The 15,852-nt window shown below is 38.0% G+C and overlaps 1 protein-coding gene across 7 annotated transcripts in view; it reads right to left on the reverse strand.

The window, feature by feature from the left end:
• Positions 1-15,852, reverse strand: part of PLEKHH2 (pleckstrin homology, MyTH4 and FERM domain containing H2) — a 121,433-nt gene that overhangs the window by 36,888 nt on the left and 68,693 nt on the right. For 6 of the 7 annotated variants that reach the window (XR_005784244.1, XM_040453888.1, XM_040453886.1 and 3 more), the window contains exons 16-20: positions 13,320-13,400; positions 9,319-9,498; positions 5,358-5,466; positions 4,313-4,425; positions 62-241 (exon numbers count right to left, since the gene is read on the reverse strand). Coding sequence is in view for 6 of the 7 variants with exons in the window: in XM_040453888.1 (XP_040309822.1) it covers positions 62-241; positions 4,313-4,425; positions 5,358-5,466; positions 9,319-9,498; positions 13,320-13,400 (663 nt within the window). In the remaining variant the exon portion in view is untranslated. The remainder of the gene's footprint in view (positions 1-61; positions 242-4,312; positions 4,426-5,357; positions 5,467-9,318; positions 9,499-13,319; positions 13,401-15,852) is intronic. The other variant, XM_040453887.1, reaches the window with a different exon arrangement.

Consider the following 15,852-nt stretch of genomic DNA (forward strand, 5'->3'; position numbering starts at 1 on the left):
CATTCTTACAGTGAGGAAAACAACATCGTCTTAAATTGCATGTATATGTATCAATATATACCTGCAGCGGTCCTGGTTGATTCTGTGGCTGTCTCCGTCTTGTCTGTTTAATGAGCTGACAGCAAATTTCATTCTGTAGCTCAGGATGTGTCAGACAGATTTGCAAAGCACTCTGGGCTAGAGATATATGGTAATCAATCGCAGGGGAGTCAACTGCTGCATTTATAAAGAGCTGGCATGTCTGAATTAAACAACACAAAAAGACATATTCAAGGTGAGAAATGATTAGATTTATTCTGCATGAATTATGTCAATTCTCTTCATAGCAACAGTTTTTCTTTAAAAGAATGGAATAAGATATATTATGATAACACTAACCAAAGAAATCTGGAGTGGCTACATTAATATCAATGTAAAAAAGAAAAAGCAAAAAACAAACAAACAAAAACAAATCGGGCAAAGTAGAATTCAGAGCAAGGAATTCTGCCAGAGATAAAGAGGGTCATTTTATAATGATAATGGGGTCAGTTCTGCTAGAGGACATAACAGTCCTGAACATTTACATACTTAATAACACAGCTTCCACATTTATGGAGCAAAACCTGATAGGATTGCAAAGGAAAACGGGCGAATCCACAATAAGAGCTGGAGATTTCAATATCCCTTTCTTAATAATTGAGAGAACAAGTGGACAGAAAATCATTAAAGATTTAGAAAACTTGAACAACACTATTAACCAACTTGACCTAATTGACATGTATAGAAAATTCCACCCAAGAGCAGAATATGCATTCATTTAAAAAGTATACAGAACATGTCGCTGTCCAGTTTTCCCAGCACCACGTGCTGAAGAGACTGTCTTTATTCCATTGGATATTCTTCCTTGCTTTGTCAAAGATTAGTTGGCCATACGTTTGTGGGTCCACTTCTGGGTTCTCTGTTCTGTTCCATTAATCTGAGTGTCTGTTCTTGTGCCAGTAACCATACTGTCTTGATGATTACAGCTTTGTAGTATAGCTTGAAGTCCGAGATTGTGATGCTTCCTGCATTGGTTTTCTTTTTCCAGATTGCTTTGGCTATTCGGGGTCTTTTCTGGTTCCATACAAATTTTAGGATTATTTGTTCTAGCTCTGTGAAGCATGTTGGTGTTATTTTGATAGGGATTGCATTGAATATGTAGATTGCTTTAGGTAGTATTGACATTTTAACAATATTTCTTCTTCCTATACAGGAGCATGGAATCTTTTTCCATTTTTTTGTGCCTTCAATTTCTTTCATAAGCTTTCTATAGTTTTCAGTGTATAGATTTTTCACCTCTTTGGTTAGATTTATTCCTAGGTATTTTATGGTTTTTGGTGCAACTGTAAATGGGATCGTTTCCTTGATTTCTCTTTCTGTTGCTTCATTGTTGGTGTACAGGAATGCAACCGATTTCTGTGCATTAATTTTATATACTGCAACTTTGCTGAATTCATGAATCAGTTCTGGCAGTTTTTTTGGTGTAATCTTTAGGGTTTTCCATATAGAGTATCATGTCATCTGCAAAGAGTGAAAGTTTGACCTCCTCCTGGCTGATTTGGATGCCTTTTATTTTTTTCTGTTGTCTGATTGCAGAGGCAAAGACTTCCAATACTTTGCTGAATAACAGCAACACACAGAAGACTGAACCTCGACCACTTTCTTACACCATACACAAAAATAAACTCAAAATGGATGAAAGACCTAAATGTAAGACAGGAAGCCATCAAAATCCTCGAGGAGAAAGCAAGCAAAAGCCTATTTGATCTTGGCCGCAGACACTTCTTACTCAACACATCTTTACAGGCAAGGGAAACAAAAGCAAAAATGAACTATTGGGACTTCAGATATTGGCAAGGATGCAGAGAAAGAGGATCCCTTTTGGAATGCTGGTGGGAATGCAAACTGGTGCAGCCACTCTGGAAAACAGTATGGAGGTTCCTCATAAAATTAAAAATAGAACTACCGTATGACCCAGCAAGTGCACTACTAGGTATTTATCCAAGAGATACAGGCATGCTGTTTCAAAGGGGCCAATGTTTACAGCAGTATGGGTTTGTGAGTTCAAGCCTCATGTCAGGTTCTGGGCTGGCAGCACAGAGCCTGCTTGAGATTCTCTCTCTCTCAGTCTCTTCTGCCCCTCCCCTGCTCATTCTCTCTCTCTCTCAAAATAAATAAATAAACTTAAAAAAAAATACTTCAGTATGGATCTCCAGTTGATAAAGGTTTCTTTCCCATAACCACCATATCATATCATATCCCCCTAATTAATATATTTTTTTTTGAGATGGGAGGAATGTAGGCAAGAAGAAGCCAAAAAAGAAAGACAAAAATTGAGACCTTAAGAAACTAGGGCAAAATGAAATACCGAGGTCCTGATATGGAATCAAGACCGGAATCCACGAAGGTGCATGAGATTCTGAGATTGGAGGAAAGGAGGAGAAAATAAATTAAAGAATGTTTGTCAGGGGGGCACCTGCATGGCTCAATCGGTTAAGCATCCAACTTCGGCTCAGGTCATGATCTCATGGTCTGGGAATGTGACCCCTGCATTGGGCTCTGTGCTGACAGCTCAGAGCCTGGAGCCTACTTGGGATTCTGTGTTTCCCTGTCTCTCTGCCCCTCTCCTGCTCACGCTCTGTCTCTCTCTCTCCCTAAAAAATAAATAAACATTAATTTTTTTTTTTAATGTCAGGGAGAGAGCTTGGAGGAATAATGTCTGATGCCCTCTAATCTTCTCAATAAAATAGAAGTTTGTTGTGAAGAACATGATTGAGTAGGGCACTGGAGGGTTTGTGTGTGACAAAAGATAAGCAAAAGGAGAGGGAGTCAGCCCTGAGGGTGAAGACCATGGGTGTATATTGGCTCTAGCCCACACCTGGTTGTTTGATGTTTTCTAGCCATGTGCTCATGATCAATGTGGAAGTGGACAGGACACCAGCAATGACCTATGTTGGGGTTTGGCTGAAGAATGCATGGAATTATGGGTCCCAAAGAACTATGAGTATTAATGAAAGTCATCCAGACTGGATAAAGAAAGAAGAAAAGCCAAGTGATGGTTACCATGCCCTCTTTTGATCTCAAAGAAAATAAATGGCTCAAAACAAAGGTCTTAGAAAAAAATTGAAGAATAAGAAAATAAGAGAGCTCACAGGCTAAGAGATTATGGTTCTAGAAAGAGATGCTAGAATTGAAGCTTTTAGAAGTAGTGTACTTGTAAGGAATGGGGGGGTTGGAGAATGGGAAGATGAAGGTGACTACAGGTGAAGCTTGGCATTAAGAAGGTCAGGATCTTAAGAACATGGCATTGGTGACTGAAGTGATAACGAAGTCATTCGACATCCTAATGAAATCTGAAGAGTTACCAGAAAGTGAGTGAGAGACGAGGGGATAAAGCGTGATACATTTGAATGGCAAATTTCAAGTGATCAGGGATTTCTTTTTTTAAAACACTTTATTTGTTTGTTTGCTTGTTTATTTATTTATTTTTTGAGAGAGCGAGTGAGCAAGGAAGAAGGGGAGAGAGAGAGAGAGAGAAAGAATCTTAAGCAGGCTCCACGTTTAGTGAGGAGCTGGACGTGAGGCTCAATCCCATGATCCTGGGATCCTGAGCCAAAATCAAGAGTCAGATACTCAACCGATTGAGCCACCCAGGCATCCCCTCAAATGATCAGGGATTTCTAAAATAAGTTGCGTAGTAAGAATTTGAGAATAGCACTGGAGAAGAAGGATGTTGACTCCTCTGTCCCAACACTGAGGTAGGTGTGATATGAGAAATATCTCCTTTTGAGATGCTAAAGGGGAAACGATTCTTCTGACACTGTTTCACACTGCCCAAACCATTTACAGTTTATTTCAGTAAGTCCCAAATCCTCGTTCAGAAAGCATGTTCAATTCACCTAATTTTATTTCAGAAGATTTTCTTAATGAGATGATGATGATCACATTTTGAAATTATTTATTTATTTATTTATTTATTTATTTATTTATTTATTTTAAGTTTATTTATTTTTGAGACAGAGAGAGACAGAACATGAATGGGGGAGGGGCAGAGAGAGAGGGAGACACAGAATCGGAAACAGGCTCCAGGCTCTGAGCCATCGGCCCAGAGCCCGATGTGGGGCTCAAACTCACGGACCGCGAGATCATGACCTGAGCTGAAGTTGGACGCCCAACCGACTGAGCCACCCAGGTGCCCCAAATTTTTTAGAGTGAAACCTTACAACCAAAATTATTTATTTTTATTTTTTCCAATTAAAATTTTAGCAACATAGAAATCCATATAAAATTTTACCTTAAATAATTTAATAGCTTCTGTCTGTAGAGCTTCAGAGGGTAGTGTTGTCAGTGGGGAAATGATTCCTTCTTTGCTGTGACACAAAGTAGGGTGTCTCCATATCTGAGAGGCTACATACATGATAAAATGTAAACAGAAAATACGAGAATCACTTATTTTGGCCTCCCATTAATTAGCTCTTTAGAAATTAGCTTATTCAGGCCTGGCTCACAGCTTTAAGTCTTACAGTTCGTGAAAAACCTTTGGTAACATTATTTTATTTTAGTTTCCAGGTCATTGGGATTTTCATGTTGCTGTGAATAAAGTAAATCTAGAAGAATTTGGTCTTAACATTCTTAACATGTGAAACAAGTCTACCAGGGCACTATGACATAGCTGAAATTTGCTGAAGATCAGTGACCTAGGTAGGGAAATGATTCTGAGAAGGAGCTGGAGAGAGACAGAGAGGAGAAGCCAGAGTAGAAGGAGACAGAAAGATAAAGAAAGAGAAACTTAAAGACATTCCTAAAACCAACATTAATTAAATTCCTATACTAGATACTGCAAGTAAAATATGATCTCTGTATTACATACACAGCATCGAATCTAGACTCTCAATGAGGACACCTGAGCCATAAAAAATTAACCTCAATGCAAAGCAACAAATGCTATAAAAGAGTTAAATGCAAAGTGCATTGGGACCTAATTTTAACATTTATTCAGTACCTTTTATGAGCCAGATGCTGATGTGGAGTGGGCTTGCTGACAAGGGGAATTCCTAAGGTAGGTAGGATTTTATCAGGTTAATGAGAAATGTGAAGGAAGGGGAGAGTTTCAGGCAGAAGGAATAATGTGAGCAAAGGTAGAAAGGTTATAGGACATGGCATATTGGGGAATGATGGTGTCCCTGGAGCCTAAGAACCACAGTGAGAATCTTGGCCCAGGACAAAGCCAATGAAAAGATGGATAGATTGCAGGGAAACAGGAACTCACAAAGTGAAAACTCCATTAGGCTAAGGAGTCCATTTCATAAATTATAGAGCCTTATATGTTGTGAACTTACAAGGTTCTCCTTCGATATTGAGCAGTTTGCAAACCAGCTGTTCAAATTCAGATCCAACATTTACATTGTTACTTCCTGCCGCAACAGTCAAATGATAAAGCCAAGTGTCCTTAAAATCAAAACACATTAATAGAGATGTTAACTAAGATATAATTTTTGATGACCTAAAGAAAAAAAACAACTTGCATAAACAGTAGAAAACTTTGACACTGAATAATTTTTTTATTTTTAAATAATAGCCAAAAGCCACTTAGCCAAACAGTTCTGAAGCAGGCTCTCTTGAATTATGTACATAGGACCTTTTTCCATTGTTTAAAACTTTATTATTTTCTATAGATGTTTCTTACAAAAAGCATGATAAAATTAAGTAAGTTAATATGATGCTAAGAGACTAGAATAAATACAACCAGTTCATATTCTTTTAAGAAACACAAAAAAGTCTATCAAATTTAAAATCTGACTGTCAATACATATGAATAACACATAAAAAATACTTGGGAAATCCAGAAAATTTAAAGAAGAAAATAATATCCAGAAGGAACTTACCTCAACACAATAAAGGCCACACAAGAAAAACCCACATCTAATATCACACTCAATGGTGAAAAACTGAAAGCTTTTCCTCTGAGATCTGGAACAAAGCAAGGATGCCCACTCTTGCTACTTTTATTCAATATAGCACTGGAAGTCCCAGCCAGAGCAATAGGGCAAGAAAAAGAAATAAAAGGCATCCAAATTGGGAAGGAAGAAGTAAAATTATCTGTTTGTAGATGATAGGATCTGACACATAGAAAACCCTAAAGAGTCCACAAAAACATTGTTAGAACTAATGAATGAATTCAGGAAAGTTGCAGGATACAAAATCAACACACATAAGTCAGTTGCACTTCTATACACTAACAATCATGGAAAAATCTCATTTGCAATGGCATCAAAAAGAATAAAATAGTTAGGAATAAACTTAACCAACTAGGTGAAAGACTTGTACACCAAAAACTATAAAACATTGATGAAAGAAATTAAAGCAGACACAAATAAATGGAAAGACATCCAGTATTCATGGACCAGAAGAATTAAAGTTTTAACATGTCCATACTACCTAACCTCCAGATTCAGTATAATTCCTATGAAAACCCCAATGGAATTTTTTACAGAAATAGAAAAACCAGTCCTAAGGAGCCACAAAAGACCCTGAATAGCCAAAGCAATTTTGAGTAAGAAGAACAAAGCTGGAGGTATCACACTTCCTGATTCAAAATTTATTACAAAGCTACAGTGATCAAAGCAGAATGGAACTGGCATAAAAATACACATATAGGCCAATGGAACAGAACAGAGAGTCTGGAAATAAACCCAAGCATATATGGTCAACTGACCTCGGGCAAGAGTGCCAAGAATACACAATGGGGGAAAGGACAGTCTCTTCAATAAATGGTGTTGGAAAAACTGGATATCCACCTGCAACAGAGCGAAATTGGTCCCTTATCCTACACGAAACACAAAACTCAACTCAACATGGAATAAAGACTTAAACATAAGACCCGAAAACACAAAAGTCCTAGAAGAAAACATACGGACAAAGTTTCTGGGCACTGGCCTTGGTGATGATTGCTTAGATATGGTATCTATGGTACAGGCAACAAAAGCAAAAATAGACAAGTATGATTATACTACACTAAAAAGCTTCTTCACAGTAAAGGACACAATCAACAAAATGAAAAGACAACCTATGAAATGGGAGAAAATTATTTGCAAACCATTTATCTGATAAAAGGTTAATATCTAAAATATATAAGGAAATCCTATAACTCAATAGTAAGAAAAAAACCCAATTAAAAAATGGTCAAAGGAACTGAATAGACATTTCTCCAAAGGAAACATACAAATGGCCAACAGATAACACGAAAAAATGTTCAACATCACTAATCATTGAGGAAATACAAATCAAACCATAATAAGATATCACCCTGCACTCATCAGAATGGCTTTTATAAAAAAAGATAACAAATGCTGGTGAGGATGTGGAGAAAACATTTATCCACTTCTAGTGGGAATGTAAATTGGTACAGCCACTAGGGAAAATAGTAAAAAATAAAACTGAAAATAGAATTACCATATGATCCAGCATTTCTACTTCTGGGTACATATCCAAACAAATTGAAATCAGGAGCACAAAGAGGTATCTGTACTCACATGTTTTTTTGTGGTATTCTTCACAATAGCCAAGATATGGAAGCAACCTAAATGTCCATTAAGAGGGGTGCCTGGGTGGCTCAGTCGGTTGGGCGTCCGACTTTGGCTCAGGTCATGATCTTGTGGTTTGTGACTTTGAGCCCCGTGTTGGACTCTGTGCTGACAGCTGGGAGCCTGGAGCCTGCTTCGGATTCTGTGTCTCCTTCTCTCTCTGCCCCTCCCCCACTTGTGCTTTCTCTCTGTCTCTCAAAAACAAATAAATGTAAAAAAAAAAAAAGCAAACAAAAAAAGGAGTAATTTATAAAAGCTGTTTATATGTTAAAGATATTGTAGCCATCCATGAAAAGTTTTTTTTTTGTATTATCCTTTTGGTTATGTTTGTAATTTTATTTGATATAGACAAGTATTTCAATTTTTTGTAGTCAAATCTATTGACTATTTCTATTGTGATTTCTTATGTTGTTTTTTTTCAGAAAGTACTTTCTATTCAGATATCAGATAAAGGCTCTTTAAAAAAATAATTTCAGGGGCGCCTGGGTGGCTCAGTCAGTTAAGCCTCTGACTTCGGCTCAGGTCATGATCTTGCAGTTTGTGGGTTCGGGCCCCGCGTCGGGCTCTGTGCTGACAGCTCAGAGCCTGGAGCCTGCTTCGGATTCTGTGTCTCCTTCTCTCTCTGCTCCTCTGCCTCTCATGCTCTCTCTCTCTCACTCAAAAATAAACGTTAAAAAAGTTTTTTAAAAAATAGTAATAATTTCATTTATCTCTTTAAATTCATTTGGAAACTATCTTGCTATATGTATGAGATGAAAAACTAAACTCATGTTTTTCTAAAGAGCCAATCTCCTCAATATATAATGAGCATACCATATTATGTACTGAATGATCCATTACCTCCCCACTAATCTGTGATGCCTCTTTTATCTTTTAATTTTTATATTTTAATTTTATATTATATTAACTATATTAATATTTTACTATTATATTAACTCTTTTATATATTAATGCTTATATCAACATTAACTATATGAACAGGGGAGGGAGCAGAGGCAGAGAGAGAGAGAGAGAGAGAGTGTGAGAGAGAGAATCTCAAGCAGGCTGCATGCTTAGCAAAGAGCCAGACACGAGGCTCTATCCCACGGCCCTGGGATCATGACCTGAGCCGAAACCAAGAGTCAGACGCTCAACCTATTGAGCCATCGAGGTGTCCCTTGTTTTATGTTATATTAACTTTTATACTGTTTACTTATTACATATACACATAATACATACAATAATTCATTTTTAATTGTATCTAAACCAAAATTTTGTTGAAAATGAGTCAAAAATATAAGGGAGAGGTTTTAGAGTCACCCTGAAATACCCAGTCTGAGACATCCACATTTTGATCTAACTAAAGCAAACGTACTAATTTCAGCCTTGAGATTACTTTGTTTTTACTTTTTTTTTAATGTTTATTTATTTTTGAGAGAGAGAGACAGAGCATGAGCAGGGGAGGGGCAGATTGAGAGGGAGACACAGAACCTGAAGCAGGCTCCAGGCTCCAAGCTGTCAGCACAGAGCCTGATTGAGATTACTTTTAATGAGAGGATAGAGAAATGACACATTTGAACAAGGCTCATTTCCAGGGACATGAAGAAGCTCTGCAAATAGGGCTGCAAGTCTGACAAGGTCTCTTCTTTGTGTCCATAAAATTGATTTGAAAATCATTACCAGATCTTAATGACGTCAGTGTACTTCATTCAAATTCAACTAGTAAGTCCCTAGGTACCTTTTCATGCTTGGATCCAATTAGGAGGTAAGTTGGACCTTGGTCTTTGGGATGGATCACGATGGTGTAATGTGTGGATAATAGACTTCGCCCACTGGCTTCATAATCTTCATCTGAATCACAGGATCTGTCAACCTCTTCAACTTTAGCTTCCCAGAGTTTGATCTGACCTAAAGGAAACTAAAGTAAATGTTAGTAATTTTGAGGAAGACACTTTCTAGATCTTTTCCTACTAAAATTTTTCATAGTCCTTTTCATTCTTACCTATGTAAAGCACACTTTTTTTTTTTTCAATGAATGCCCAAAGACAATTGGGTTATCCACATTGTTACAACAGTAGTGGTCACAAGTAAAATACCCAATTATAATATAAAAGAACAGTTTGAATAGCAGACAAGAAGCTAGTTCTGTACGGTGGTTTGGATTATTCATTACACTGAAATGACCCATTACCTACTCAAACAATTATGTAACTCAGTCAAAATATTCATTTGACTTTCCCCCCACAGAACTGATGCGATGATTAAGGTATTGGATCAAAAGGACAAGCGTAGACCAAGTCTCAATGCTATTCATAGAAAAAGTGACAAGGTTAGGCAGCTGATACGAAGAAGTGTGATTAATTACCATCTTAAAGCCAATGTGTTTCAAGGATATTTATTAACATATGGAATCTATCACGAAGCAATGCCATGATTTCTTCCATTTTACTTTAAGAGTAAGAAAAACTTCCCAAAACTGATTTACATTAAATTTTACCTACTTTTATTGACAAAAGCCATCCTATCTGCTGTGTTGAATATTTAGCACATTTGTTTTAAAACTTTTGTTTTAATTAAGTACAATTTATTCCAGGAAAACAAACGGTCTGCTTCAGATTTACAGCTTCTAAAATATTTTAACAGGTTTGCAATTGCAGTCTGAAAATGTTTATTCTAACCTAGGGATATTTACCAATATCCATTTTCATGCTCAGGCCCAGGGCTCAGTGTGGGGCTCTCTTGCCACCTGCACTCACTTTCCAGGTGATCTCATCCAAGCTCATGGTTTTCGTGACAGCATATTTAGCTGTCCTCATGTTTATAACTACAGACTCACTATCTCTACTTACCTGTCTAACAGCATCTCAAACAACCTACTCTGCTCAGTCTCCTCTAAGTTGTTGGCAACATTATCTTTCCAGCTATTTAGGTCCCAAACCTTGACATCAACACTGACCGTCTCACTACTCCTCAAATACATGAGGCATGCTCCCGCCTCAGGGCCTTTACGCTTGCTATTCCCTCTGCTTAGCATGTTATTGCCTGAAATATCCACATGGCTACTCTTTTACTTCCTTCAGAGCCTAATTAAAACATTAGCTTCTCAGTGAGGTCTTACCTGTATATCTTAACTGAAATATTATCTGCCTAATAGCTGATTAATAGTAAAAAATGATTTAATTCATTTAATTAAACTTGTTCTCTTTCATGAAAGCCATGACTTCTCATTAAATTAATAAGTATTTTCTCGGTAGTCACTCTGTGCAAAGCACTCTGGGCACTGAATGAAGAAAATTTGCTTTTGAAGGAAAAACGCAAAATTAACTTACCTACACTTTTAGAAAAAGACAAGCAGTAAAAGAAAAGCCAAATAAATAAATAAATAATAAATACTATTTTTAATTTACTGAATAAATACAATTTTATTTATTAAATATATTTATTATACATTCATAGCAGAAGATTTGTAATAATAAGTAGCAAGCTTTTAAAAATGGGAAAAAGAAAACTAATTCTACTGTGATAATATATGACAATCCTACCCTAATTGTGTGCTTTAGATATATCCCTATGAAAATCGAGGTTTCGGGGCGCCTGGGTGGCGCAGTCGGTTAAGCGTCCGACTTCAGCCAGGTCACGATCTCGCCATCCCTGAGTTCGAGCCCCGCGTCGGGCTCTGGGCTGATGGCTCAGAGCCTGGAGCCTGTTTCCGATTCTGTGTCTCCCTCTCTCTCTGACCCTCCCCCGTTCATGCTCTGTCTCTCTCTGTCCCCAAAATAAATAAAAACGTTGAAAAAAAAAAAAAAAGAAAATCGAGGTTTCATCCATCCGAATATTTAAAGACCATTATTCATTTTAACCAAAGGATTCACCAAGCCTCCATAAACAGTAAACAGACCTAGTGCTTTTAACTATTTTGACTGAATAAAAGAAGACGCTAATCCAGATTAAAAACAAATTGTTTCTGAAACATCTCTCGCACAAAAAGAAGTAGGTCTATATGATGGATTCACAAGCATTCTCAATACTTTTCTAGTGATTACAATGGAATTCTACTCATCCATCTACTTCTTCTGACTCGTTTCTTCTGTGACCAACCTTATCCACTTTTATTACATTATTACTAATCATTAGTGAGAATAAGTTCCCTTTTAGCAAAATTTAAATAAATTTCTATGTTTAAAACAAATGCTTATTATAGGAAGTATAGAAAGATATAGGAAAAGAGAATGTAAAAAATCATCCATAAATTCTACCATCACAGATAATTACTCAATATTTTGGGACAGTTCTTTCCCATCTTCTGCTATGCATATTTTTACATAGATGTGCCGGCCTGAGAATTATAAACTCAGCATCCCAACCATCCACTCCTAAAATCTCCCTGTAACTGCAGAAGAGAAGTTGGGAACTACATCTGTCAGAATCCCCTTCCCTCCAGGGTTCTCAGCTAGAGCCTGCCTCTGAGATAATCTACATGAGGTGTGGAGCGTAAGGGGAAGGAGAAGTTGTTACTCTTTTGAGACACTCGCAGTCAGATGTGTGGGCTGGTGTGAGAGTCATAGAGCTTTCTCCTAAACTGTTGAGGACGAACTGCCTCTGTGCTTTGGGTCAGGATTATACTGAATGTAGAATTTTATATTGTGCTTATTTTATATTCTTATGTAAGCATTGCCTACATTACTTCGGAGGTATAATTTTTAATAGCTCTGTTAATTCCCATCCCATGAGCAACATCGAGAAAAAAGGCATGCATTTTAAATATAGCTTGTTGGAACTGAGAGTGCAGTCTGAAAATGCAGCAGAGAAGTAACTAACTGACCTACGTGACGTGGTCACTGGATCAAGAAGCCTGGTCTCATTGATGCAGAAATTAGTCACAGGCTGCCATTCTGTGGGGCTCGCATCAGTATTTTATGCAAGTACTTTCGGCACATGTTGATCCAATTTTTAGTTTCAGTGATCCAAAGGTGATGAGGAGTACCCACAATGATAGCCAGGCATACACTTCACCTGTGAAAGCTATCCCATCTGTTTCTTTTTTTTATTTATGTATTTTTGAGAGAGAGAGAGAAAGAGAGAGAGAGCAAGGGAGGGACAGGGGGAGAGAGAGAGAGAGAGAGAGAGAGAGAGAATTCCAAGCAGGCTCCACGCTGTGAGCAAAGAGTCTGATGTGGGCCTTGATCCCACGAACCATGAGATCATGACCTGAACTGAAACCAAGAGTTGGATGCTTAACCAACTGAGCCACCCAGGCACCCCTCCCATCTTTGTACTCTGAAAGTGTACTCATGACTGGAGATAACTCAAGTTCTTTTGGGGATGAGAGGAGTTTAAAAATGAATACAAGGATATAAACAGGTAGAGGATGGATAGATAAGTGGTATCTAGGGATTTGAGAGCCTGGGACAGGACTGGAATCTTTTCCCTCCCCAGATTTTCGTTCCTATCTTGCTGTTCCCTTCATTCAGAACCTGGGCAAATATAAGAAATCGACAGCTTAGAATGGGGAAGATTTTTCTCTTCTAAGACAAAGATACATTAAGTAAAAGTTGCCAAGAGTTATAATTAAGAGTCAAGACCCTTGTGGGTGTGTGGTTACCCCAGTAATAAATTTTTGCAAGATTTCAACCTTATCAAGCACTCTGAAGTTTTTGTTAGCAATGGAAGAGTGAAAGAGAAAATTTAAGCCACAAAAAAGAAATGCCTCTAATCAGCTTATTAAAAAGACATACATACCTTATCTTCTTGACTACGAAAATAATACAATGTTTTTCCTATAAGCGTACACCAGACTCTCTTGGAGTAGCCATGCTTTACCTGAAATCATATTTCAAAGAATTACAAATGTAGCTCAGAACTCTGACACCGTGAAGTGTAGCATATACACTCCACCTGAAACTGTACTCGTATCCAGTTCGCTCAAGGTATAGATATTCCAACTAGATTGTCCAAATGCAGTTTAAGATTTACCTGTTTGGCTTTAGTGCTCACCATTCAACACTTAACAAATTTTTGCTGTATGTCAAGTACGATGCCTCTAGGGCTAAGACGTCAAAGACGAACAAAACAAGATGCCCATTTCACAAGTAAGTTTATTTCATAATTTCTGTGTTTTACAGATTTTCAGTAATCGTGTGGCTCTCTGGGTTAACCCCCTAATAATGTTAGAAATGAGAAGATTAAAACCTAAAAAAATTCTAGTGCTTTCCCAAATATTAAAGATTCACTCTTCAAAACATCTGATGCCTTCTCCAGAAGGATTCATCCAAAATATTAAAATCTGTAATTATATACTGAGTACTGCCTATGTGTCAGGAAATATGTCGAGTTGGACAGAATTTGATTCTACCTCTTGACTTTGAATAGTTAGAGATTGCTCTAGGGTCTGTGCATTTTATAATTTAAGCGAAGGGACTCAGGAAGGCCTTGCTGACATTGAGTCAAGGCTCTGAAGGAGGTGGATGAGCCATACAGTCATCTGAGGGAAGAACACTGGTATGGCCGAGAGATGGTGTGTCTGAGACTGAGCAAGTGAGGCGAGAGGTCGCCGTGGAAGGGACATGAAGGGTGGGGGTGGGAGGCATGCATGTCTTACAGGGCCCTTGTAATGACTTACACTGAAATGGACTGTTCTGACAGGAATACACTGAGAAGAAAAGAAATAACTTCCATAATAGAGTTTACAGGAGGCAAGTCACCCGAGTTGAAAAGGCCTGTTCTTTGAGGTCAAATGGACCAAAGCTTCAACTGCAGTTCTGCGTCATGCTAGATGCATGTCCTCAGGCAACTGACTTAACCTTTCAGCCTTCTGGTCCATAATGTGGGATTATTGTATACCTTATTGGGCTGATGTGATGACCAAGGGAGAAAAGTAAATAAAGGATAATAGTAGTTACTCAATAAATGCTTCCTTCCTCACTATGAATAAGGCGCAGTAAAACCACATGTTATTTAAACCCACACACATAGCCAGACTTTGGGCTGTGGTCTTAAGCAAACACCGCCATCCAACAGTTTGATGGATTTAGAATTCGCTCGAGCAAAAACAAAAAAGGTTTCATTTGGCAAGACATATTTCAGTTTAATTAAAGTTAGAAACAGAAATTTACAGATAAATATCCTGTAAGTTTTAAACAGTTTGTATCACCCAGTTGTTTGTTTCTTTCTTTCTTTCTTCCTTCCTTCCTTCCTTCCTTCCTTCCTTCCTTCCTTTCTTTCATCTTCTTTTAAACAAAACCCAGAAGGGCCTCTCATCAAAACTGGAGTACAATGCATCTGGCTGTAGAGAGCATACTTTTGAAATGATTTATCTTTCGAGTAGCACAACGTGTACCTTTGAAGAACTACAAGTTAACAAAGGCCATTGCCAATTCACTGTAAAAACTGTGTTTTAAAAACACAGTCTATCTTTATGTGTACATCTGATTGTATTAGAATTTCTTAAAACTCTAACTTATTCTGAAAAACTCATAGTAAAGCAAATTATGATAGAAGAATCCTCATAAAAATTTAAAGGCAAACTCCAACCCTAGGGCTTCGGCAAACAAAGTAACTGAGTCATTTTTTTACCTTGAATCTATAACAAAGGGACTTCCTATCAGTTCTGTCTGAAACTTTAAAGACACGGTATATCATACCCTGATTAGCCTCTGTCATCACACAAAATATAAACTGCCACAGTCGTCTCTCCTCTCCTAAACATTCATGCCTCCAGCATTCTCCACCATAAATCCTGTCACCAGTGTTGCTGACTTCCAAATTGAGGTGAAAGTCTTGTGATAATAATGCCTCGCATTTTGGGAGTGTTTATGATGTGCCAGACACTGTTCTAAAGCACTTTATAAGCTTAAATAATTCATTTCATCCTCGGGGCACCTCGGTGGTTCAATTGGTTAAGCATCCGACTTCGGCTCAGGTCATGATCTTGCAGCTCGTGGGTTCGGGTCCCACGTCAGGCTCTGTGCTGACAGCTCAGAGCCTGGAACCTGCTTCAGATTCTGTGTCTCCCTCTCTCTGCCCCTCCCCCGCGCGCGCGCGCGCGCGCACGCACGCACACACGCACACACACACACACACACTCTCTCTCTATCTCTCTTAAAAATAAACATTAAAAAATTAAAGCAAATTTCAATCTTCCAAACACCCTGTGAGGTTGTCACTATGATTATCCTTCCGCTTTACAGATGAAGACAGTAAGGCAAAGAGCCTGCAAGCAACCTATTCAAGGTCACACAAGGGCAAGTGGCAAAGCCAGGACTTGCGCCCATGC

The sequence above is a fragment of the Herpailurus yagouaroundi genome, unplaced genomic scaffold (genome assembly GCF_014898765.1).
Source record: "Herpailurus yagouaroundi ecotype Mexico unplaced genomic scaffold, PumYag 210, whole genome shotgun sequence".
In the NCBI taxonomy this organism is placed as follows: domain Eukaryota; kingdom Metazoa; phylum Chordata; class Mammalia; order Carnivora; family Felidae; genus Herpailurus; species Herpailurus yagouaroundi.